At 44.8% G+C, this 26,612-nt stretch overlaps 1 protein-coding gene across 7 annotated transcripts in view; it reads left to right on the forward strand.

Moving 5' to 3' along the window:
* Positions 1-26,612, forward strand: part of LOC126999038 (ras-related protein Rab-3) — a 108,731-nt gene that overhangs the window by 58,698 nt on the left and 23,421 nt on the right. For all 7 annotated transcript variants that reach the window (XM_050861395.1, XM_050861396.1, XM_050861397.1 and 4 more), the window contains exon 2: positions 292-516. In XM_050861395.1, the coding sequence (XP_050717352.1) occupies positions 292-516 (225 nt within the window). The remainder of the gene's footprint in view (positions 1-291; positions 517-26,612) is intronic.

Raw genomic sequence — 26,612 nt, forward strand, 5'->3', positions numbered from 1 at the left:
TTCACCAACCCTTCCTCCTTACCTACTAAACTAACAAAAGCAATCATCCTACCTTTTCATTCACCAACTCATTCAGCAATTCTAACGCTCACTCATTCAGACACTCTTTCGTTCATTACCAACCCACTTACCCAACCACCTACTAGTCTGTACCTGCCCATCTTCACCATTTCCTCCTTCTCACCTTACTGTCATAACTATCTTACCTTATCATCAGTACCATCCATGAGTGACTGTTCCTGCCCACCTTCGCCATTTCCTCCGTCTCACCTTCCTCTTCCTCCTCCCCAGATGGCTGTGTCGCAGGACAACCGTTGGCAGAAGGATGCCGCCGACCAGAACTTCGATTACATGTTCAAGTTGCTGATCATCGGCAACTCGTCTGTGGGCAAAACCTCGTTCCTCTTCCGCTACGCCGACGACTCCTTCACCTCCGCCTTCGTCAGTACCGTCGGCATAGACTTCAAGGTCAAGACGGTCTTCAGAAACGACAAGAGAGTCAAACTTCAGATCTGGGTGAGTAGTGCAAGTTGTTTTTTTCTTTTTTTTTAATGGTGGATATTCTCTCTCTCTCTCTCTCTCTCTCTCTCTCTCTCTCTCTCTCTCTCTCTCTCTCTCTCTCTCTCTCTCTCTCTCTCTCTCTCTCTCTCTCTCTTGCCCCCCACCCCCCTCCCTCCCCACACTAAACCATAAATTCTTGCCCCGGATGGAAAAATATGCTGCACCGTTCTCTCGTAATCCACGTCTCGTCTATTCCTATGTCCGTGTGTGAACATATTGTGAGTTCTTTCTTTACGTCATACTAGTTTTAGGCGTTATTTTTAGAGCACTCCCCCTCTTGCTGCGTGTCACTAGGAGGAGGGTTGGTGACTAAGGAATCCGTGCCAGATGTGTGTTTACGTGTTCGCTTCACACGTCGCTAACATCCTTCAAGAGGTGACATTTGTATACAAGACGACCTCTGGCTCTTTGTATATGCCCTCTGTTTCCCTTGTGTCTGTGTGTGTGTGTGTGTGTGTGTGTGTGTGTGTGTGTGTGTGTGTGTGTGTGTGTTCCTGAGTCCCAGTTCAAGAGTAAGAAAAACGGGATAAATATTTATTTCATTCCTTTCTTTTTTATGAGTCCGTCTGTGTGTATTTTGAGGCTTTCGTTGTGTCCCGGTCTGGGCGGAACATGGTCACTCTCTTATTTTTGTTGTTGTTGTTGTTGTTGCTGTTGTTCTTTTGTTCGCATCGTGTTGTTTTTGTTGTTCGGAATGATGCCAAGATTTTTTTTTTCAGTAATACTTTTTTTGCGATCAAATGTTTGGTTGTTGTTGTTGTTGTTGTTGTTGTTGTGTGGGTGTGGGTGGGTGGGTGTGTGCGTGTGCGTGTGTGTTGCTGCTACTACTGTTCCTACTACAAGTGTACTACTACTACTACTACTACTACTACTACTACTACTACTACTACTACTACTACTACTACTACTATAACTATTGATGATGACAATAAAGATAATAACAATAATATTAATAATTATAACAACAACAATAACAACAACCACAACAATCTCTTCTACTCTCACTTGCATCATCACCAACATTAAAAAAAAATACCAAGCAAACATTTCAACTCTTTCCTAACATCTTATCAGTTTACGAATAAGAAGACCAAAGAACCAAAGCACGAGGGTCGGAGTTATGAAGCAAGAAATAGTTAACAAAGAGAGCAGCGTGTGAGTCGATGAGAAAGGAAAGAAGGACAGACAACAAGCCGCGGGATGTGAATGTCATTATCTCCGCGCCCAGACTCTGCTGCTTTGGATGGTGCTGGTGCTGTTGTTGTTGCTGGTGCTGCTTCTGTTGTTGTTGTTGTTGCTGTTTTTCTTGGTGTTGCTATCGTAGAAGTGTGTGGTCATTGTAATTCAGACAAATAAAGACAGACAGAGAAACAGACGGACAGACAGAGACAGACAGAGACACACACAAACAGAGACAGACACACACACAGACAGACAGACAGAGACACAGAGACAGGACGACACAGACATGCAAATAGACAGACAAGTAGACAGGCAGGCAGGAGAGAGGGAGAGACAGGTAGATAGACAGAGACACAGAGACAGAACGACACTGACATGCAAATAGACAGACAAGCAGGCAGGCAGAGACAGGCAGATAGACAGACATGCAGTAAGACAGACAGGCAGAGAAAGGCAAACAGACAGACACAGATAGACAGACAGACATACAATAAGACCGACAAAGCAGGCAGGCAAAGAGGCAGACAGACAGACAGAGACAAAGGACTATAAATTCACACACACACCCTCGCCATGGCGCCATCCATCATCAGAAACAAACCCCTTAAACCCCCTTAACCCACCTTTTTATTTACTCTCCGGCGTCCATTTTCTCCTCTGTTTGTGTTTATGATTAGTCTTCGTCCCCTCGACCCTTTCATGGCCCCGGGAATGCCTCGCTGCTCTCCCCTTTAGTGTCCTGTGTGTGGGTGTGGATGTGGGTGCGTGCGGGGATGGGGTTTGGGAAGTGGGAGGTATGGAGGTGGGGGGGGTGCGTGTGGGGAGGGGGGGGGGAGTGGGAGGTATGGAGGTGGAGGTGTTTAGAAAGGAAGGCTGGAAGAAGAGTACGAGGAAAATAAAATTGTATAGTGGAAAGGAAAAGTGGAATCATTGATGTAAGATATGTGGAGGTGGAGGTGTTTAGAAAGGAAGAGTGGAAGAAGAGTAAGAGAAAAAGAATCATGTATAGTGGAAAGGAAAAGTGGAATCATTGATGCAAGATATGTGAATGTGTGTAGATGTGAGGGGGTGAGAGGGGTGTTTTTTTTTTTTTTTTTTTTTTTTTTTAAATTAAAGGACACGGCTCAAGGGCAACAAAAAAGAGTACAAAAAAAATCCCGCTACTCGCCGCTCCCACAAAAGTAAAAAGTAAAGAGTAGCCAAAAGAGAGGTCAATTTAGGAAAGATGTGAGAAAGAGGAGGTAGAGAGGAATGATAATCGTATTGGAGGAAGGAAAGGTAGAATTATTGGCGCAAGATAAGCGTATGTGTGTGTGGGGGGGGGGTGGAGGGGGCGGGATACGGTTATGTAGTAGAAAGATTAATTAAGGGTCACACTCTTCAACATGTCGACTCCCAACCTCACGTATTTGACAAGGCTATCGTACGAACATTAAGGGAAGGTCAAAGTGACATTTCAGCTTTAGTTCAGGGGCTTGTTTTGGGTTTCGTTTATATTTTGTTTTTTCTCTATACGGACGCGGATCTCTTTGTGTTCTAGTGAGTTTTCGTTTTTCGTACATTTTAAGCATATCCACAAGTAGTTTTATGGCCCTCTTTTTTTTACAGCAGAGGAGTCAGTTCAAGGGCATAAAAAAAGGAAACAAATGTGAAAAAAAAGCCCGCTACTCACTGCTCCTAAAAAGAGTTAGAGGAGTGGCCGAAAGATAGGTGGTAGTTTAACCGTTCTTCTGTACCATGAACTTAATACAAGACTCTTTAGAACGTGACTGATCCCCGTTTTGGCCGCTGGAAATTGTTGGTGTGAGAGATTTAGCGTAAGAGTACCAGCCTAAGAGAGAAGGAGGAGGAGGAGGAGGAGGAGTAAAAGGAGACTAATGAATGTATAGAAAGAAGGAAAAGTTGAAGTATTGGTGCTATATATGTGTGTCTCCGTGTGTGTGTGTGTGTGTGTGTGTGTGTGTGTGTGTTCCCCCTTGCATGCTCCCCAACCGCGAATCCTTCCACGTTTTTTACTCCTTTTCTCCACCCTACAAGCCTCGAGGGGGTGGGGAGAGGAAGGGGTGCAGAGACAGGTGTTACTGGCACGCCTACCGCCCCCCCCCTTCTCTTTCCCCCCTTCTCCCTCTCTTCCCTTTTTCCTAAGCTTCGACCTAAGCCGCCTCTACTACACCCTCGCCTTCATCTTTCCCACTTCACTTTCCCTCTCCCTCTCTCTGCCTCTCCTTCTCCCGGTCTCTTTCTCCCGCTTTCTCTTCTCGCTCTCTTTCTCGTTTTCTATCCTTCTTCTTCTCTCTTTCTCTCGTTCTCTGCTCTCTCTCTCTCTCTCTCTCTCTCCCACACACACACACACACACACACACTTTACAAGCTCTCTTTATCGTCCCTTCCCCCTTCTTTAAAAGTCTTCCCAAAATATGTTACGTTATCTTCCTCTTCGTGTCTAAAACCTTCATTCATGGATTTCCTTTCTTTACGACGAAGGATAAGCAAAAAACCACCCTGACCCGCTTTACTAATATCATCGGCGACGCGCATGAATGATAAACCACGATAATCAATGTAAAACCCCATTAGCGGCGGGCAGATAAGCTTCGACAGGAACATGACTCAGCGTGGAGGCGTGGCGGACCCGAGCGCACACACACACACACGCCATGCAGCCACGAACACGCCGGCAATACATCACGTTATTAGCATAGTTGGTGGAGGCTTTTTGCTACACTGAGGTGGGTTGGGGTGCATGGTCGGGATGGGAGGAGGAGGAGAAGGAGAAGAGGGTACCGTGTGTGCGTGTCTAGGCCTGGGTTCATATTCTCACACATTCCGAGGCTTACACATCCTCACTGGACAAAGCTTTGGTGTAGTGTACCTTGCGTGGACTTCCATGGGTAGTTTGACAAGACCTGCACCACGAACTTGAATAAGACTCCTGAGAACTCGACTAACCTTCTGTGTAGCCTTTAAAAATCGTAGTTATGGGAGTCTAAAGCGTCCAAGAATACGGCTCTGAGTTAGATGGAGGAGTAGGGATTAGGAAGGAGTGTGTAGGCTTGACGAGAGGATGTATCGAGGAGGCATAAGACTTAAGCAAAGGCGTTAAGGGGCTTAGAGGGGTGCAGGAGCCTTGAAAGAGGTGTAGAGGGTGCTTGTGTCTGTGTGTGTGTGTGTGTGTGTGTGTGTGTGTGTGTGTGTGTGTGTGTGTGTGTGTGTGTGTGTAGGTAGCAGGAAGAGGAGTATTATGCACTAAGGTTTAAGAAGCAGGAGAAGGAGCACAAGCAGAAAGCAGGAACTGGAGGAGGAGGAGAAGGAGAAGATGAAGGAGGAGGGGAAACAGAACGAGGAGAGAGGATGAAGAGAAGGAAGAAGAGGAGAAGATGAAGGAGAACGGGAAACAGAACGAGGAGAGAGAAGGAAGAGGAGGAAGAGAAGGAAGAAGAGGAGGAGGAGGAGGAGGAGGAGGAGGAGTGCCAGACCCGCCAACTGTAATTAGATGCCGCGGGTGGTTCACGTTCCGGGCTGCGTCGGCGAGAGGGAAGACTACCCGGCCCGAGGATCAATGCGTGTGTGTGTGTGTGCATGTATGTATGTATATGTATGTATGTATGAGGAGCAGTAAGTAGCGGGCTTTTTCTTTCATTATTGTTACTTTTTTATGCCCTTGCTGTGTCTCCTCTGCTGTAAAAAAAAAAAAAGGGTAGGTAGGTGAGTAGGTGTGCACATCAGCCAAATCGCGCGCCGCAGAACAGAAAATCGCCCGACCTACTTACGCCTCTACATGTAAACGACCTGTACCTCACATACACTTCCTATTACGTCATGCTCCAGGGTGCGTTTTATTCTGCCCAGGCTTGTAGTAACGTGCGGCGGGGACATACATCACGCTAACTTATGCACGGTGATTATAACAATGGCGGTGGTGAAGGCAACTCAAGAAGGGGTCATTGTAGTGGTGGTGGTGGCTGTGGTGGTGGTGTCTGTGGCGTTGGGTTTATAGTAGGAGCGGCGTGATGTAGTGGTGCTGTCGAGGTGCAGAAGGGAGTGGAGGAGGTGAGTTGTTAGTTCGGGAAGGATGAGGAGAGAGGAGGGAATGGAGTGTAGGCGAGAGGTGTGGAGGTGTAGTTTGTGGTGTGTAGATGAATGGGATGTCAGGCGTTTGGAGGGGGAGAGAGGGGGTACCTGTGTTTAGTCAAGGAGAAGAAAGGGAAAGAAGAGGAAGAAATAAGGAGAGAAATAAGAAAACGAAGGAAGTAGAAGAGCCAAAGGAAGAAATATGTAGAAGATACGCGTCTAATAGAGGAAGAGGAGGAGGAGAAGGTGGAAAAAAAGGAGAGAATGAAGGAGAAAAGGAAAAAGAGTAAAAGGCAAAGGAAGAAATATGTGGAGTGTGGCGGGGGGGGGGGGGGGAGATACGCGTCCAGAAGAGGAAGAGGAGGAGGAGGAGGAGGTAGAAAAAAGAGAGAATGAAGAAGAAAAGAAAAAAGAAGAAAAGGCAAAGGAAAAATTGTCTGTGGAGGGGGATACGCGTTCCAGTGGAGAAAAAGAAGGAGGTGGAAGAAAAAGGAGGAGTGAAATGTGGAAGAGGAGGAGAAAAATTATGTGGTGGGGCGGGATACACGTCTGGTTGACAAGAATAAAAAAGAAGAGCAATAAGACGAATTAGAAAAAAGTAGTAAGCGAGGCAAAGGAAAAATGAGGAGGAGGAGGAGGAGGAAGGAAAAGTGGGAGAGAAAGAAGACGAAAAAAAAAAAGTAAAACAGGCAAAGGAAAAAATTGTGTGAATGATGATGCTGAGGAGGGGGAGATAAATGAAGACAAGAAGATGATGATGTTGACGATGTTTATGATAATTAAATGGAAGAGGAAAAGTATGATCATGAAGAGGAGGAGGAGAAAGAAAAAGAGGTGGAACGAAGTGACTAAAAGAAGAGTGGAGTAAAGTGGATGCAGATGGAGGAGTTTGTGGTGGTGGTGGTGGTGGTGACTGATAAAAAACTAAAGAAAGACTGCAGGAAATGATGAACCAAGAGGTGGAAGATGATGAAGGAAATAAATGGAGAGTAAGAGGAAGGAGATAAGTGTTGAAGGAGGTGGAAGGGAAGGAAGGAAGGTGGATGAGAGAGAAAAGGATGAAATAGTGTAGGAGGTGGAAGAAAGAGGAGAAGGAGTAAGAAGAAAAAGAGAGTACAGGAGATGGAAGAGGAAGGGGAAGAGAAGTTAACGTAGGAGGTGGATGAAAGAGACGAAGGAGAAAGAAGAGAATGGAGTGTAAACGGTGGATGAGAGAGAAAAGGTAAGAAGTGGAAGAGAGAGGAGAGAAAAAGTAAGAAGAGTGTAGGAGGTGGAAGCAGAGAGGATTGGTAAGAGAAGATGACATACAAGGTGGAAGGGAAAGGAGAGAGTAGTGAAGAGAGTGTAGAAGGAAACTAGGAGAGAAATGATAAGAGAAGATAGCGTAGAAAGTGGAAAAGAGATGGAGAAAGAAGAGAAGGGAGTGTAGGAGATGGAGTAAAGAGAAAAAGGAGTATAAAGAAAAGAGAATGTAGGAGGGGAATGGGAGAAGAAGGGGAAGAGAAAGGAGTGTAGAAGGTGGAAGGAAGAGAACGAATGAGAGGAAAAGGGAGTGGAGGAGAGAGGAAGGGGTAAGAGAACGTGATATAAAAGGTGGAAGAGAAAAGAAAGGGAATAAGAAGAGAAGATAATGTAGGAGGTGGATGGGAGAGAAAAAGTAAGAGAAGCTAGAGTGGGAGGTGGAAGGGAGAGACATTGGAGAAGTGTAGGAGATGGAAGGAAGAGGAGAAAGAGAAAGAAACGTAATAACTGAAGGGACTGGAGGAGAGAGGAAGGGTAAGGAAGTGTAGCCTGTGGAGGGCGTACACGTGACAGCCTCTTGCGTGCAAGAAATGGGAGACGAGAGAGCGGCTGACCACTTTTGCAGGAAGGACGAGGAGGAGGAGGAGGAGGAGGAGGAAGTGGTGGTGGTGGGGATGGGGGGGATGGAAAAGGAGGAGACGGAGGAGGAGGAGGAGGTGGCTATGGTGTTGTTGTTGGTGGTGGTGGAGGTGGTAATGAAGAAGAACAAGAACAAGAAGAAATATTGATAATGAGGAGATGGTGGTGGTAGAGGAGTTTGAGATAATGATGGTGGTGGTGGTGGTGGTGGTGGTAGTCGTGGTAATGGTTATGAAGAAGAGCGAGAGAAAAAACAAAAACAAGAAGAAGAAATATAGATGAGAGAGACAAGTCATCACAGTTCTCACATATAACCAAAACATAAAAAAGCAGCAATGGAAATCTCAACTCTCTATCAGAAAAAAACCGTACGAGAGATTCTTCACTAATTAACACATCTCGTCTCATCTAGCATGTCGGAGAAGATTAAAACAAAAATCATCAGAAGCTTAAAATGAAAACCTCCCCAATTGACGTCGAGGAAGAATCTACCTCATCCCGACTGCTATACGGACTTGAAGGAGAGGAGCAACGTACGAGAGGAGGAGGGAGGAAGAGGAAAAGAAGAAGAAGGAGGAGGAGGAGGAAAGGTTCAGCCATAGGAAGCTCATCACCGAGATAACCCATTCAAAGAAACATTAGTCACAGCCGAGGGGTCTTTTGTCACAGGTTTCACGGCTCTTTCTTTGGTCAACGATGTAATCTCTTCCCCCATTCCTCTTTTTTGGGGCGGTCTCTGTGTAGTAGAAGTGATTGGCTGGCTTTCTTCTCTCTTTAGTTCTTCTCCTTAATCTGTCTCTTTAGTTATCTCTCTGGTTTTTGGTCCTGGTCTGTCTCCCTACTTCTCTTTTTTTGGGGGGGTCTCTGTGTTGTAGAAGTGATTGGCTGGCTTTCTTCTCTCTTTAGTTCTTCTCCTTAATCTGTTTCTTTAGTTATCTCTCTGGTTTTTGGCCTTGGTCTGTCTCACTCACTCTAAAAGGTATATCTGTTGGCTCTTTCTTTGGCCAGCGCTGTAACCTCTACCCTTACGACTCTTTTATTTTCCTCTGTATGGGAGTAGTGATTGGCGGGCTATATTTCTCCTCTGTTTTTGTCCTTCATCTGTTTCACTCACTATAAAAGGTATATCTGTAGGCGGATTCTTTGGTCAGAGCTGTAATCTCTACCCCAACGACTCTTTTCTGTTCCTCTGTGTTCTTCTGTTCCTCTGCGGGCTATTTTTCTTTTCAGTTTTTGTCCTTGATCTGTTTCTCTCACTCTTACAGGTAAATCTATAGGCTGTTTCTTCAGTTCTTAGGCAGACACTGAAATCTCTGCCTCAAGTTCGTAGACAGACTTCAGTTCTTAGGCAGACACTGAAATCTCTGCCTCAAGTTCGTAGACAGACTTCAGTTCTTAGGCAGACACTGAAATATCTGCCTCAAGTTCTTAGGTAGACCAGGTAAATGCGCCGGTGTGTGTCTCGTAAAGGCCCCGCGCTATTTTCCCTATGCCTCTCAACAGCAAGTAAAAAAGGAAGTAAAGTTTAAGGGAAGTTTTGAGGTTGTTAATATTTACATGTCTAGGCAGAAAACAAAGTCAGGCGGCGTGAAATTCAACACAAGGACATTTCTCTCTCTCTCTCTCTCTCTCTCTCTCTCTCTCTCTCTCTCTCTCTCACCACACACACACACACACACACACACACACACACACACGTCCACTTTCGTGCTTGTCACATCTGCACATATATTTAAAGCTGACATGTCCAAAGTGCTTGTGTGTGTGTGTGTGTGTGTGTGTGTGTGTGTGTGTGTGTGTGTGTGTGTTTCCACAATTAATATCATCCGGCAAAGTTGGTTTTCATCATGTCTGGGGGGTACGTGGTTTTGCCGTGTGCGTCAATGTGAAGGGGATGGAGGAGGACGGATGGGTACGAATCTGAGTGCGGGAGACGAAAGGGTAAAAAAAGAAAAAATAGAGAAAGAAAGAAAGAAAGAAATTAGGAGACTTGAGAGGAGGAGACTGAGACAGACAGACGAACAGACATAAACAGACGCTGATACTGACAGACATACAGACAGAAACAGAAAACCAGGCAGACAGACAGACAAAGACATGATTGCAAGACCAGACGGACTGAGAGAAACAGTGACGGACAGATCTCTATATACACACACACACACACACACACACACACACACACACAAGAAACAGGTTGGTCAGATTTCTTGTTTGTGTCGATAAATTGAATAAAAAGAAGAGCATCGGAAGAGGAGGAGAGAGAGAGAGAGAGAGAGAGAGAGAGAGAGAGAGAGAGAGAGAGAGAGAGAGAGAGAGAGAGAGAGAGAGAGTAAAAATAGACTTCCCGGCCAGCAACAGAAGCCGCCCTTGCACCAACAACAACAGCGACAACAAGAACAACAACAATTGAGACATTCAGAAAAAAGAATCAACAGTATAAATAATTGTTTTGAGAAGGCGACAGCGACGAAGACATGAACTTGAGGAAAAGAATTATATGTTTGTTTGTTTGTTTGTATTTTTCCATTCCATTGTTTTGTTTTGTTTTGTTTTCTGTGTCTCCTTCAAGCTTTCCCATTTATTTATTTATTTATTTTTATTTATTTATTTATTTATTTTTTGTCATCCGTCTTTAATTTTTCTCCTCAACAATACTCTTTTATTTCATTTGTTTCCTTTTCGAATCTTAACTTCAGCATAATGTACGTGCGTTATCATCATCATCATTTTCCTAATTAAACTTTGGGACTAAAAATATATTCACAAACCGATTGATTTATTCGTCTCTTTTCCCGGTGATGTTCCTTTGTTTTGGTTTTTGTTATTTTTTTATAGCGTAAAGATGTCTTTTTTATTTCACGGTTGGACGAAGAACCTTTTTCTCATTCCTTATTTATGTCAAGAAGAAGTCCTTGGTCTGTCACTAGCATGTGTGTGTGTGTGTGTGTGTGTGTGTGTGTGTGTGTGTGTGTGTGTGTGCGCGCGCGCGGAAACTATGTCCTTGTGTCCCTTTGTTTGTTCTAAGTTGAGGCAGAGGAGGAGGAGGAGGAGGAGGAGGAGGAGGAGGAGGAGGAGGAGGAGGAGGAGGAAGAAGAAGAAGAAAAAGAAAAAGAAGAAGAAGAAGAAGAAAAAGAAGATGATGAAAAAGATGAATAAGAAAATAAGAAAATAATAATAAGAGGAGGAGGAGGAGAAGGAGCAGGAGGAGGAGGAGGAAGAGGAAGAAGGAGAAGGCAGAAGATAAAAAGAAAGAGGAAGAAAAGGAGCCACACAAGAACGATAACTAGAATGTAAATAAAAATGACCAACGAAAATGAGAAAGAAAGGAAGAAAGAACAAGAGAACAAGTAGAGGAGGAGGAGGAGGAAGCGGAAGAGGAAGACGGGGGACGAAAAGTAAAGTAGATGAGGGAGGAGGGGATGGGGGGGGCAAGGTCTGTAGGGAAGGGGAGGAGGTCGAGTAAAAACATGGGAGATAAGAGGCGGCTGTATGGGACCGGGCAGGTGACAGGAGCGGAAAAGGAACGAGGCGGGGACGAGGAGGAGGACGAGGACGAGGCAGTGACAGATGAAATAATGAGGGAGAAGACGAAGAGAAGAGGAGGAGTGGACAAAGAGATAAATAGATAGAGAGAATAAAGGAGAAAAGATAAAAGGGAGACAGGGAAGGAAAGAAGGATAAGGAGTTGAAGCTGTAGAGAGTGGGAGAGCAAGTGGAGGAAGGGAGATAGATACATAAATAGATAGAGATAGATAGATAGATAGACATAAAGATAATAAAGGAAACAAAATAAAAGGGAGACGGCAAAGAAGGGAGACAGAGAGGGAAGGAGGATAAGGAGTTGAAGCTGTAGAAAGTGAGAGAGGAAGTGGAGGAAGGTAGATAGATAGATAGATAAAGAGAATAAAGGAAACAAAATAAAAGGGAGACGGCAAAGAAGGGAGACAGAGAGGGAAGGAGGATAAGGAGTTGAAGCTGTGGAGAGTGGGAGAGGAAGTGAAGGAAGGGAAATAGATAGATAGATAGACAGATAAAGAGAATAAAGGAAACAAGATAAAAGGGAGACGACAAAGAAGGGAGACAGGGAAGGAAAGAAGGATAAGGAGTTGAAGCTGTGGAGAGTGGGAGAGCAAGTGGAGGAACGGAGACAATGTGGAAGAGGCAAGGGTGAGAGGCAGGAAAGGAGTAGGCGACAGGGAGAGGAGTGTCGAGAGAGGGAGATAATGGAGAGGCGGCGCGGAGGGCAAGGAGGTAGAAGGGAAGGCATGGAGGGAGGGAGGCAGGAAGGGAAGGGTCCTGTGTGTGCCTAGAGAGGAGGAGCGTGTCGCCGGGAGTGAGTCCTTGGGGGCGAGGCTCTGAGACGTGACCTTACCCAACACAACCATGATTTACAGAACTCACTTATTTAACTTTTCTTTTTCTGCGTTGTTTATTCGGCATTTAATTGTTATCCTCTTTACTTTATTGACTTACAGAACTCACTTACTTTTTTATGTGTTATTTATTCGGCATTTAATTGTTATCCTCTTTACTTTATTGACTTACAGAACTCACTTACTTTTTAATGTGTTATTTATTCGGCATTTAATTGTTATCCTCTTTACTTTATTGATTTACAGAACACACTTATTTTTTATTATTTTTCTGTGTTATTTGTCCGGCATTTAATTGTTATCCTCTTTATTGATTTTCAGAACTCACTTATTTTTTGTTATTTTTCTGTGTTATTTGTCCTGCATTTATTTGTTATTCTCTTTACTCATTAATTAAGCCTTTTGTGTGTTTGATTTACAGAACTCACTTGTTTTTGTTTTTTTTCGTTCTATTTTCTCGCGTTACTTATTCGCCATTTATCTATTACTCTATTTATTAACTAAGCCATTTTTTCACTGATTTACTTAACACATTTTTTTCTCTTTTTCGTGGTCCTCATTCGTCATTTATCTATTATCCTATTTACTCATTAACCAAGCCATTCGTTTGTTAATATATAAGTGTGTTTAAATATTTATTAATTCATACTATTTCTTATTCATCGTCGTCACTTTTCTTTTTTACAACAAAGGAGACAGCTCAGGGGCACAAAAAAAGGAAACAATAACAAAAAAAACGCTACTCACTGCTCCTACTTACGGGTTTTGTTTTCGTTTTGAGTTTCAGCATTCTTTTAAAATATATATAAATAACTGGAGGGCTGCATGTTCATCCTCTCGATCATACGAAAAAATATAAATAAATAATGAAATGCATATCAAAGAGAAAGCTCGGTGAATTCATAACGAAACGAGAAAATATTGTTTAATGAATATAGGGACGTAAAAAAACGGCCACTCGTTAAAAGGAAAAATTTGAATTATTTTACAACGTCGAAATATGCTGCCTTAAAAGGAGTCATAAATTTCGTAACTCATTTTAGCGTCGCTTGTTATTTCCTCCGCGCATCATGATATTAAACATTTTCCGCCTTAACAGCTGAGGTGTGTTGACGTTAATGTTATTTTTTCATAGATGGGAAACGCTTCGGAAGTTACCAGAAAAACAGAAAAAAAATTTACCTTCATAAATGCTACCGGTTAGATAATAAATAATGATAAATAATAGTAGAAATGAGAAAATGATTTACCTATTAACTCGGAAATTTTGCAAAACGGACGAAATAAACTTTGAAAAATTGTAAAGAGGTATGAGGAGAGCAGCTTAAACATTATATGATAATGAACACAGAAAGAGCGATATCGTCACCTTCATAAACAAACCGCCTAAGTCATTATTTCCTACTTCTCAGGAAATCAGAAAATAACTGTCATTATCTCATTTGGCTTAAGATTTAGACAGAAATGAAAAAGCCAATTCTACAACACTCAAACCCTGAATGACGAAGGCAATTACACAAAAATGCGCGTCACAAGCTGAAAAATTGACGTAGACAAAAACCTGGAAATCGCTGAAAAATGACTTAGGCGATTATTTTATGAGGGTGACGATATTCTTAAACATTTCGGCGCCCAAGGACACACTCGACACTGTTTTCGTTGTTTTGGGGGCATTTCCAGGGATACCTTAATGGCCCTGATGGCATATAGTTCTTTTCCTTTTCTTTATCATCCGCCAGTTTTCTTTTCTCCCATTTTTTATCCTGTATTCATTCCACTCCTCCTCGCTCTCCTTCTCCTCCTCATTATAACGCTCATTATAACCCGCCTGATCTCCTTTTTTACCTTTAGAAATAGCTGATGTGAAAGGCGAAAGCGTCTGAGAACACCGACCATAGACACAAAGGTTAATTAGTGATGGTGACTCGCAGTGTTGCCAGATCTTCGCATTCAGCACCTAGTTGTATTTTCTGTTTTTTTCGACCCATAATTATTGCAAAAGAAACATCATTAATTAACGGTTTTTTGAAATAACATTAACTGGATATCGTTATTTATGCTGAGAATACTGAACATAGACACAAAGGTTAATTAGTGGTAGTGACTCGCAGTGTTACCAGATCATCGCACTCGGCACCTAGTTGTATTTTCTGTTTTTTGACCCATAATTATTGCAAAAGAAACATCATTAATTAACGGTTTTTTGAAATAACATTAATTGGATATCGTTATTTATGCTGGTACGACAGTTTTCGGTCTGAAATGGATAATTGCAATGTTCTGAGTACGATAATTTGATACCGGTGGTAGTGACTCGTATGCCAAGTATTGAAGAAAAATGTCATTAGTCTAGAGTTTTTGTTGAGGTGTGGGGGAGCACGTTTTCCTCTTACTATTCTACTCTACTTTTACTCTGTTCACGTTAACCTGGCGAATAGGCCCCGCCCCCTTTTCCCATCAACCACACATCATTGGCCAATTCACTAGCAAGCCACGCCCACTCGAACTCAAGCAGCATGCGAAAGGCGAGATCCTATTGCTGGATGTTAGATCATGGGCGGGACTTTTTCTCAGGCTAAAATGAATAGGATATAGTGTAGCTTCCACTCTAATGATGGGAGAAAGGTCGGAAGATAAAAAGGGCATGTTGAGGTTGTAGGAGAAAGATTGTAACGAAAAAGATGTTAAATGAATGTGTGTATGTTGGATAAAGGTGAAGAGAGAGGAAGATGACGGAGTGAGTGAGTGAGTGAGTGATTGGGGAAAGAGAAGAATGGTAGGAGGAAAAAGGGAAGAAAGAGTTATGAAATATGTGACGTAGTGGAGTAAGGGAAGAGAAAGTGTGTGAGAGAGAGAGAGAGAGAGAGAGAGAGAGAGAGAGAGAGAGAGAGAGAGAGAGAGAGAGAGAGAGAGAGAGAGAGAGAGAGAGAGAGAGAGAGAGAGAGCATCATCAAGGGACGGGGGGGAGAGGAGGAGGAGGAAGGCGGCAGATGGGTGGCACCTAAGCCTCTCAATCTCATTAGCAGGAAAAACACGCCGGAAAGTTCTCTCTATTTATTCTTTTTTTCCTTAGGAGCTACACCAACGTGGCTGCAGCAGGTGTGTGTGTGTGTGTGTGTGTGTGTGTGTGTGTGTGTGTGTGTGTGTGTGTGTGTGTGTGTGTGTGTGTGTGTACGTGGGCGGCTTTCCGTCTCCTATTAGTCGGGCAAACGAGGTTCCTCCCCCCCCTCCCACCCTCCTCAAGCTCACTATAAAAATTCAGCTGCAGTTGTTGATATCCACGGGACCGCGAGGATGATGAGGAGAAGGAGGAGAGCGAGAAGGGAAGGAAATGAAAACTGAGGGTAAAAAAAAAAAATACAGAGATAAAATAGGTGGAGAAGAAAGAGGAGGCGAGCGAGGAGTTACATGAAAACTGTGGATGAAGAAAAGAAGAAGGGAAAATAAGAGGATTGTGAGGAGGAGGAGGAGGAGGTGGAGAGCGAGAAGGGAAGGGAATGAAAACTGAGGGTAAAAAAAAATACAGAAATAAAATAGGTGGAGAAGGAAAGGAGGAGAGCGAGGAGTTACATGAAAACTGTGGATGAAGAAAAGAAGAAGGGAAAATAAAAGGATGGTTAGGAGAAGGAGGAGGAGGAGGAGGAGGAGAGCTAGAAGTGAAAGAAAAACTACAGCTAAAAAATATGCAGAAAAAAATAGGTGGAGGATGAGAAGAGCGAGACGAAGAGAAGAAGTGGAATGAAAACTTTGGGTGGAAAAAAAAAAGGAGATAAGATATTGGTGGAGGATATGAAAAAGGAGGAGGAGTGGAATGAAAACTGCGGCCAAAATGGAAGGGGAAAATAAAATAGATGGATGTTATAGAAAAGAACAGCGTGAGGGAAGAGTGGAAAATTGCAGGTGTAAAAAGCAGTAAAGATAAAGGTGGATGGAAAGGAAAACAAAAGAGAGGAGTGGAATGAAAACTGCAGATAAAAACAGCCAAAAATAAAACAGGTGGAGAAGGAAAAGGAGGAGAAGGAAAGCGAGGAGGTGGAGTAAAATGAAAATTGTACGAGAATAAAAAAAAAAGGAGAAAAGAGAAGGAAAAGAAAAACGAGAAAATTAAGGAGGAGGAGGAGGAGGAAGGGAGCGAAGAGATGGAGTAAAATGAGAATTGTACGAGGATAAAAAAAAAAGAGAAAATAGAAGGAAAAGAGAAACGAGAAAATTGATTAAAACTCAGGGTGAAAACAAGACGGAAAAGAAATAATTGGATGGTGTAGAGAGAGAAAAAGAAAAAGCGAGAAAGAGTGAAATGAAACTGCGGATGAAGAAAATGAAGAGATAAATAAGGTGGAGGAGGAGGAGGAGGAGGAGGAGGAGGAGGAGGAGGAGGAGGAGGAGGATGAAAACGAGGAGAAGAAGAGAAGAAGAGAGAAAAGGGAAGAAGGAAGAAACAGGAGGAAGAGGAGGAGAAGGAGATGAGTGAAGAAAAAGAGAAAAGGAAGAAGGAAAAAACAGGAGGAAGAGGAGGAGAAGGAGAAGAGCGAGGAGGAGGGCGAATGAAAACCACAGATGAAAAAAAAATGCAGAGAAGAAAAAAGGGAAAATTGTGTAGAAAAGAAAAACAAGAGCGGGGAGTGAAATGAAAACTCTGAGTGAAGAAGAAGAGAAAAGGAAGGAAGAGGAGGAGAGGGAGAAGAGCGAGGAGGAGGAGACGAATGAAAACCACAGATGAAAAAGAATGCAAAAAGAAAAAAGGAAATTGTGTAGAGAAGGAAAACAAGAACGCGGAGTGAAATGAAAACTCTGAGTGAAGAAGAAAAGGAAGGAAGAAGAGGAGGAGGAGGAGACGAATGAAAACCACAGATGAAAAAGAATGCAAAAAGAAAAAAAAGTTGTGTACAGAAGGAAAACAAGAACGCGGAGTGAAATGAAAACTCTGGGTGATAAAAAGGAGAAGAGGGAATATACGGATGAGGAAAAGGAGGAAAGCGAGGAAAAGGAGTGCAATGGAAACCTCTGAGTGAAGAAAAGGATAAAAGAAAAGAAGTGGATGCTGAAGAGGAGGAAAAGAAGAGCATGGATGAGTGTGTGGGGGTGGGGGTAAAATACGTTGATTTAAAAGAGAATGAAGAAATGGAAAATGGTTAGAATTAGAAGAGAAAAGAGGAAGACTGCAGAGAAATATATAGATGAAGAAGAGGAAGAAGAAAAAATGATGGAGGATGGTTAGAATTAGAAGAGAAAGGAGGAAGACTGCAGTGAAATATATAGATTGAGAAGAGGACGAAGAAAAAAATAATTGGAGCAGGTAAAGAAATACACAGAAAAAAAATGATAAATTGAAACAGAGGACGGAAAAACAGATCATAGTGAAGAAGATGAAGAAGAAGAAAGGGAAAGTGAAATATAGGAGGACACAGAGGTATAAAGATGATAAAAATATTAACTAAATTGAGAAGATGAAGGAGTATACGCAAAAAAAATAGAAGATGGAAGAACAGGAGAGGTAGAAGATAGAATACTGTAGTGGAGGAGATGAAGAGGGAAAAGAGAGAGAAATAAATAAATAAAAAGGGATAGAGGAGGAGGAGGAGGAAAACACGGAGATGAAAGAGAAACGTGGAGGAGAGGATGCTGGGCAAAGATGAAGAGACTCAGACAATTAAAAAAGGAAGAAGAGGAGGAGGAGGAGGAGGTGAAAAGGAGAAGAAATTTAATACTAGGAAGGAGAAGATGAAACGGGAAGAAAGAGGGAGATGGAGGAGGAGGAGGAGGAGAAAGAAGCAAAGATGAAAGGAAAAAGTGGAAGAGAGGATGCTGTATAAAGATGAAGGGATGCTGGCAAGTGAAGGAGGAGGAGGAGGAGGAGAAGGAGGTGAGGGAGAGGAAAGTCAATTGGGAGAGATGAAGGGAAGCTGTGGGGAAAGTGAGGGGAGATGAAAAGAGGATGGGAAGGGATCTGTGGGACTCGTGCATGGGGAGTAAGGGGAGACTTAAGTGGCAGGGATAAAGCCTGAGGTAGGGACGAAAAGTGGTGGAAGGGGAGATTATGGGGAAGAAGGGGGAGGAAAGGGAGAGTATTAACCGAAGGGAGACTGATAATAATAACCAACAGGGGCGCGAAAAACATATAAGAGACGAAACTGAAAAAACAACGAGGAGGGGAAAAAAAGCGAGGAGTGGAATGAAAACAGCAGGTGAACAAGAGGAGAAAAGAGACAGGTGAATGATGTAGAGAAATAGAAGAAAAGCGAGAAGTAAAATGAAAACTGAGTGGAGAAAAGGAGGAAAATAGGGAAAAATAGGAAAATAGGATAAAAGGGAGTAAAATTAAAACTGTGAATGGAGAAAGCGAGGAAAATAGCAGGAGGAAGAGGAGGAGGAGGAGAAGGAGAAGAGCGAGAAGGAATGAAATGAAAACTGAACGTGAAGAAAAAAGAAAACAGGCGGATGCTAAACAGAGGGAAAAGAAGAGGAAGGTGGAATGAAAAAAAGCAGATGAAGAAAAGGAGAAAAGAATCAGGGGAATGCTTGAGGGAGAAGAAAACTTAACTTCCAACAGGGATGAAATGAAATCGCTGTGAAGGCTAGCATAAAAACAGCCGTCTACTAAGAAGAAAGGCGAAGAAAAAAATACACACAGCGGTCACGAAAGGCATATTAGAAAAGGGACAGACGGGAAGGAGGATCATAGCCAGAGGGAGGAGGATTGGAGAGAGACGAGAGGAGGATAATAGGATGAAGAGAAGGATGACGGGAAGATGAGAAAGACCAGAAGGACGGTGAAAAATAATGTGTGAAATTTTTTAAGGAAAACGGGAAGAGGCTTGAGCGGCGGGAGGAGGAGGCTGTGAGTGGCTATACGAGGAGGAGGAGGAGCAGGAGGAAGAGGAGGAGGAAGAGAGAACGAGACAAGAAAGGAAAAGACGTGGCAAAGGGAAATGTAGAGGGGAAAGAAGGATAAGATTGCAAGAAGGTATGCCGTCATATATATTTCTCTCAACCTTTATTTTACACTCGCTCCCCTCACTCCACTACGTCACATCTTTCATCATTCTCTTTTCCCTTTCCCCTCTTACCATTTTTCTCTTCTCCCATTCACTCACTCACTCACTCACTCACTCGCTCCGTCATCCCTCCCTCTTCACCTTTATCACATCTACACACATTCATTTGACTTCCTTTTCGCTGCACTCTTTCCTATAACGTCATATGGTTTTATTTTTATCTCTTTTCTCTTATTTCTGCCTTTTTCTCTAACCCCATTTGTCGGCTTTCCTCCTCTTCCTCCTCCTCCTCCTCCTCCTCCTCCTCCTTCACCACCACCTTCACCCCCCTCCCCCGCCCTTCTTCCCTTCCTCTCATCCTTCCTTCTGGCCATACGTCAATCCACATACCTCATCCTGTAACCACATTCCGTATTTCTGCCCAGCCTCCTCCTCCTCCCCCCCCACCCTCCTCCTCCTCCTCCTCTCATACCACATCCCTCACCCTACACTCCCTCACTCCTGTCACGAACACACCACCGCCGCCACCGCCAACACCGTCTCAACCAACCCAGCCGCCGCCGCCGCCGCTTCCCCTCTTCCCGCACTCCACTCCTTTGTTGCTTTTCGGTTAAGCGAGAAAACCTTGCACTGGGTGGCCGTCGCGTGTGAATAGCCTTGTGGTGTAGTGGTTTGGTAGCTCGGTGTCTCGTGGCTTAGAAGTTATGGTTGTTTTTGTGAGTAGCGTTTCGGTCCAGCGTACACGATGACTCACTATTTTTTTTTTTTTTTTTTTTTTATGTGTGTGTGTCGTGCAGAATGTTTGGTGTTATCCTTTTTTCTTTTTTTTGCGTGTGTGTCTGTGTTGGGGGAGTAAAATAAAATTGCTTTCAATTGGATTTTATTTGTTTGCATTTTTTTTTTTTTTTCATATCCGTTTGCGTTGAAATGTGTTTTGATGTTCGTGTTTCTGTCTGGTCGCACTGCTTGTCGTGAGGTGACGCCGGTGTTCCTTGGAGGAAAGGCCGACACGCCGCCCTGGGCAGGCCGTGACGTGAGGCCCCTGTGTCCCCGAGTCATTAAAACAGCAGCTGACTATACTCGCTGCGGCTGAGTCCTGCTGGAACAGCCCGTCAGGCGAGTTAGTGGCGGCTGTTTTGGCTACGTTGTGGTTTAAAGTCGCTCTTGAGAGTGAAGCTGCAATTTTCTGTATCATATTTTTCTTTTTATTTACTTCGGCCAATGAGAATTTTTTTGTCGCCTGTGTACGTAGCGTTACGACTCCAGCCAGGCCGCCGCAGTGCACGCCTCAAGGCACGTGAGGGTCGGAGGGTCCCTCCCCTGGGGCTTACTGGTCGCCTCCCCACCCTGCGATAACTGATCCAGTGGAGTTAGCCGTGACAACGACGTCGTTATGTTCGGCTTTGAGGCTTGTAGTTGGAGTTCTCGCTGCCACTGCGTGTCGTTATATCTCCAGTTTTAGCCCGTGTGCTTGGTTTGCAGCTTTGCCCGTGCTCCAGGCTGGAATCCACACTAGGCAGCGATCATGCGGTGCGGAGCTTATTCTGGATCCCGCCGTGCATCTGAGATAGGAGGACGTGGCCTTAAAAGAAACTGTCACTATCTCAGCGGTATTGGTAATCAGAGGGACTTCGAGAGACTTTGTGCGTACGTCGGCCGTGGAGGCAGGGAGTCACCTAGCAAATCGCAGCATCGACCCGCCGCATCAGTTGACAGCCGTGCAATGCAGGTCCTCTGGCGAGTTTTCTTCTCGCGCCAGCCGCGTTATCTCGGCGGCAAAAGTCTCGACTATTGTGTGAGGTATTTCATTGTCTGTGTTTTAAAGCAGCCTCGCACGCATTGTATAGGCCGCCACTCCCTGATGGCAGCCGGAAAGACAAAGCACCGCACACTATAAAAGCAAGGTCCGCTCAGAATCAGTATTTCTTGGAAGAACATAGACGGGATCATAGCGCGGCCACTTTACTATAGTTGTGTTGTTCTTGATGTGTGTTTGGCATGACCTTCGTGAGCGATTATGTTCTACAAGCATGTGAACACCTCCTGTGGCTGATGTTCTCCCTGGCCGGGCATCTCTGAACCAGCTTCGGAGGGGAGGTTTTACCTGTTTTCCTCTTTCGCTCGTTTTGCATAAAGTAAACTGAATGGTAAGCAGTTATTGATTACCTTTAGTTGTATTTAGTTGATATACCAGCTTTGGCCACCGTGAAGCCTGGGTGGCGAGGGCGAAGGGCCGGGCGTCTGACGGTGGCGGCGAGGCGGGGACAGAGACGTTCCGGTGCCGTTGTCGTTGTTACTGCTGCCGCTGCTGCTACTCATGTAGCTTCGTGTTAGGCAGCGAAGTGAGAGAGGGAGTGCCATTAATCTATAAGATGGTGTAGTTACGTGGAATTAAGGGGACCCTCCGCCTGTAAAATCCGAAAACTTCTGAGATACCATTTTTTGAGAAAAAAAAATACCAGACTCCTCTGTCATTTCTCCATACTTTGTGAAAGTTTCAGGTGTTTACGACGAAGTTTTCCCTGTTAAAAAAAAGTATCAAGGGTAGTCCTTCCTCTTCATACCCCAGTTTTCTATTTCACGGTTGTGTTTATACAATTACACACTAAATAGGCTTTTGTTTGTTTCAGTTTTTTTGTTTCTCTGAAAAGATATCACTGCTCCTAAAATGACATCATCTTTTGACGAGAGCGCTTACTTGTGTGTGGCATTTGAAAAAACACTCTTCCCTTACTTTCTAACCAGTGATAAAAGTGATGGTATCATATGAAAGCTAAGGAAAAGACAAATGTTTCGTCCGTAAAACATTTGTGATATCTCTTTTAGTCATGATTTTATGTATATTTTTTTTTTCTCTCCGTAACGAGGCGAAAAAAAAATCTGAGGTATATTTTTTTTCATGCAAATGATGATCCATAGTCCAAACGTTTTACGGACGAATTGTAGCTATGGGTATAAATATTTTGTGGACTAACAGTCCAGCGAAAATAAAGGAGGAGTGTTTCAAAGAATCATGACGTTTTCCTAAGAGAAAAAAATGTTTTCGCAAAAACTTCAAAATTTTATCAAACTTTCAGGTTTTTAATATTTCAACATAATAACAATAGGTATAAGCAAAAAATTCTGAGGAGCCGAAAAAAAAGGTCACGGTCAGGAGTAACAGGTGGAGGGTCTCCTTAATCAGCTTGGGCAAAACCCCGTGAGCGTGGCCTTGGTAGACGGGCGCCACGTCTCCCTAACGCACCGCCGTCCCCCTCCCGTCCAGGAGGCAGCCGCCGTGAAAGAAGACCTGTCGTTAGCCTCCTCAGGCGACAGAGCTCTCCGTCCCTCACTCCTTGCCTCCACCCTGCCCTCCTCCTCCCTCAGCTGGTCTCGGCGCACAGGAGGGGAGGATTTAGGGTCAAAGCTGCTCCCCTCGAGGGCTCCTGATCCTCTCTTTGTCTCTCCGCGGGATTTTGATTCACTCCTTGGTTTGGCGATCCTCTTGCTGCCATCACACCCAATGTCTCATCGATTATTCCGCAGCTGCTGTTCACAGGATACTTCCCTCGCCCGTCCCTCCACTCTTCCATTTCCAGTTCCACCTCCTTCTCCGTCCACTCATCCTCAACCCATTCCTACGTCTCCAGCAGTCTCCTCCACTCTTTCCACTCTCCTCCTCCTCTAACTCCGCCTCTTTTAACCTCCTTCTGTTCCTCCTACACTCGCATATCTATTTTTCTCCGTCTTCTCTTCCACTTTTATCTCCCTCGGTCACCATTTTTCTTTTCCTCGATCTCCCTCCGCCTCTGTACCTTCTGCTCCCGTTTCACATCCTCAAAAACTCCTCAGAGCTAAGTGCAAGGAAGCTAAAATATAACCTTCAAGAGCATGGTCGTGTTATCAAAAAGGACGGACAAGGGGGAAGGGAAAGACAAATATAGACAACAAAGGACGAAAATAACACGGACGGGAAATTTATCGCCAGGCCGGAGTGGAAAAAAGCTGAAGTTTTTATTTATCTCAAAGTTTGGGCCAACATTAGCCTTCCCGCATCCTCAGCCTGTCCAGACCCCGACTCATCGCCCTGCTGCCTTCCCTTCGTTCACTGCACCTCCTTCTCTTCCTCCTCCTCCTCCTCCTCCTACTCATTTTCCTTCTCCTCATCTTGTCCAGACCCCGACTCATCGCCCTGCTGCCTTCCCTTCGTTCACTGCACCTCCTTCTCTTCCTCCTCCTCCTCCTACTCCTACTCATTTTCCTTCTCCTCCTCCTACTCCACTTCCTCCTCCTCCTCTTCGTGATTTCCTTAGACAGCAAGTGATCGCCATTTGCACATAACGCCTCTTCGACTTCAATTTGCACCTACTTACTGTCTTGCCTGCTTTCCTGTCTGTCTATCTATCTATCTATCTATCTAACTCTCCATTAATTCATCCCATCTTGTTACTATTTATTTATTTCCTTTACCTTCATTTTTCTCTCCTCTCTATTCTTATCACCCTCTCTATATCTTTCTCTATATCTATATATGTCTCTATCTATCTATCTATCTATCTATCGTTCCAGTAAACCATCTCATCTTGTTACAAATTCTCTTTCCCTCCTTTATTTTCACCTTACCTTCTACTCTCCTCTCTATTCTTACCATCCTCTCTATATGTTTCTCTGTATCTATATATGTCTCTATCTACCTATCTATCTATCTATCGTTCCAGTAAACCATCTCATCTTGTTACAAATTCTCTTTCTCTCCTTTATTTTCACTTTGCCTTCTCTCCATTCTCTTTCTCCTTCTCTCCCTTCCTCCTTCCAACCCCGTACCTCCTTTTCCTAATTTCCCGTTTCGCCACCCAAGACCCCACCACCCCACCTCCTCCTCCTTCTCCTCCACCCTACCTCCCCTTCTCACCATCTGCATCACCACCACCACCACCACCAGTTTTCCACTCGGCATGCCAGAAACAAAAGCCCTACGCACGTGACTTTCTTTTTTTTTTTTTCACTCCTTTTTGATGCAAGCCGTTTGGAAGTTCGACGTTCAACTTTTTAATTAAACGCTCAAAACTTGCTCATATTCAGAATTGCAAGCGAAGAGGAAGGAAAGGAGGAGGAGGAGGAGGAGGAGGAGGTGGAAGAGGAGGTGGAGGTGAAGGTGAAGGTGAAGGTGAAGGAGGAGGAAGAAGACGAAGAAGAAGAAGAAGAAGAAGAAGAAGAAGAAGAAGAAGAAGAAGAAGAAGAAGAAATGAGAGAAAAAAAGAGGAAGGAGGAGGAGGAAGAAGAAGAAGAAGAAGAAGAAGAAGAAGAAGAAGAAGAAGAAGAAGAAGAAGAAGAAGAAGAAGAAGGGAAAAAAAAGAAATGAGAAAAAAAGAAAAAGAGGGAGGAGGAGGAAAAGAAGGAGTAGGAGAAGGAAGGAAAAAAAGAAGAAGAAAGAGGGATAAAAAGAGATAGAAGAGAAGAAGGAGGATAATGACTTCTTCGTCTTTTTTTAATTAGCTGTCATCTCTGAAGTGAGTGGGATCTTGAGTGGGCCGTTTAACGCATCGCCACTGATGGCGCAGGAGGCTGGAGCGTCAGGCGAGGCTTTTGTGGACACTGACATCCTCCGCTCCCTAAAGAGGCGGCCTTGGGGATGATTGGCTGACTCTCTGACCGGCTATCTGATTGGCTGGCGGGGTGACTGTCTGGCGGGGAGGCTTGTCGACTAACTTACTGGCAGGCTGGATGGATGGATTGCTGACCTTCTGGCTGATTGGCTGTGCGGATGGCTGAGTATAAATGGCAGACGGAGTGGCTGAGTCCCTGGCTGGATGTGTGAATGGCTGAGGTGAGAAACGGAGTGACTGGTTGGCTGTGTCGATGGCTGAGTGGGTGACAGGAAGAGTGGCTGGCTGACTGTATGGATGGCTGAGTATAAATGGCAGACGGAGTGCCTGAGTGCCTGGCTGGATGTGTGAATGGCTGAGGTGAGAAACGGAGTGACTGGTTGGCTGTGTCGATGGCTGAGTGGGTGACAAAGAAGAGTGGCTGGCTGACGGTATGGATGGCTGAGTAGGTGGCAGACGGAGTGACTGGATGGATGACTGACTTATTTGCTGAGGGAATGGCTGGCTATTTCAGTGGCTGGATAGTTGGCTGGACGAATAACGATCTGACTGACTAATTGAAAGAGTTTTTTGTGTGGATAAAATTAGCAGGGAGGGCGACTGAGCGGCTGGCTAGTTGGCTGGCTTCTGCAGGGGTGGAGGCGGGGGGCGGGAGGGGGCAGGTTCGAGGGGAACGTGTGGGGATGAGTTCCATGAAGCCGTACAGCCTAACACTATTCCTTGATGTGAGCGAGTAATTATTTCCGTCAGTAATCCTGATAATGACCACCTGATCCCTGCCAACTGATACCCAGCCTCCCCCTCTTAGCCCCCGTCCCCCCAGCCTCCGCCAGCAACCCTCACCACTCCGCGAAACACCCACCACCCTCGCCATGGTGACACTCCCCCTCCCTTTCCTTGATCACTCCACACGCCAAATCACCCCTCCCCCCTCCAACTGATACCCAGCCTCCCCCTCTTAGCACCGTTCCCCCAGCCTCCGCCAGCAACCCTCACCACTCCGCGAAACACCCACCACCCTTGCCATGCTGACACTCCCCCTCCCTTTCCTTGATCACTCCACACGCCAAGCCACACACACAGCCTCCACTCCCTCACTCCACAACCCTCACCACTCCGCGAAACACCCACTACCCTCGCCATGCTTACACTCCCCTTCCCCTTGATCACTCCACACGCCAAGTCACCCCTTCCCCTTCCACTCCCTCACTCCACACGCCCCCTGTTTCCTCCTCCCACTCACTCCACACGCCAAACCACCCCTCCCCCCTCCACTCCCTCACTCCACACGCCCCTTTTCCTTCTCCCACTCACTCCACACGCCAAATCAGCCCTCCCCCCTCCACTCCCTCACTCCACACGCCCCCCTGTTTCCTCCTCCCACTCACTCCACACGCCCGTCCCCTGATCAGATATTGCATGCCTTTCCATTCTTGTCATTCCACGTAATCGTTCGGCTCTCTCGATTCATTTGCTGTCTGTCTCTTCACTCCACGCACAGCCATGAGTCGGTAATCCAGCCATTTCTGAACACGGAATAATTTTTGGTGTTTTATCCTACCGTTTGTCATTTTTTTATCTTTATCCTCACATTCTGCCTCCTTATCTACTCCTCCCCATCCTTGCCCATCCCACGCATCCCACCCTTTCCCTATTCATTCATCCCATTCTTCCCCGTTTTTTTTCCATATTCCATTCCTCCACGATATCCTTGCGCACTCTATTCCTCTATTCCTCCCTCTATGTCCCGTCCTCACCCATGTCTACCCTATGCATTCCCCACAGTATCTTATGTAGCCTGTATTTGTCCTTTCCTTCATTCCGCCTCCACCTCCTTCTTCTCTGTCTTTTCCTAAGCATCCCATTTTTACCCCATCCACATATATGATTTTTTCAACAGCATTCTATATTTATCCTTTCCCTCATTCCTCTTCCACCTCCATCCACCGCATCCTAGCTAT

Source organism: Eriocheir sinensis, chromosome 15, assembly GCF_024679095.1.
Source record: "Eriocheir sinensis breed Jianghai 21 chromosome 15, ASM2467909v1, whole genome shotgun sequence".
Lineage (NCBI taxonomy): Eukaryota > Metazoa > Arthropoda > Malacostraca > Decapoda > Varunidae > Eriocheir > Eriocheir sinensis.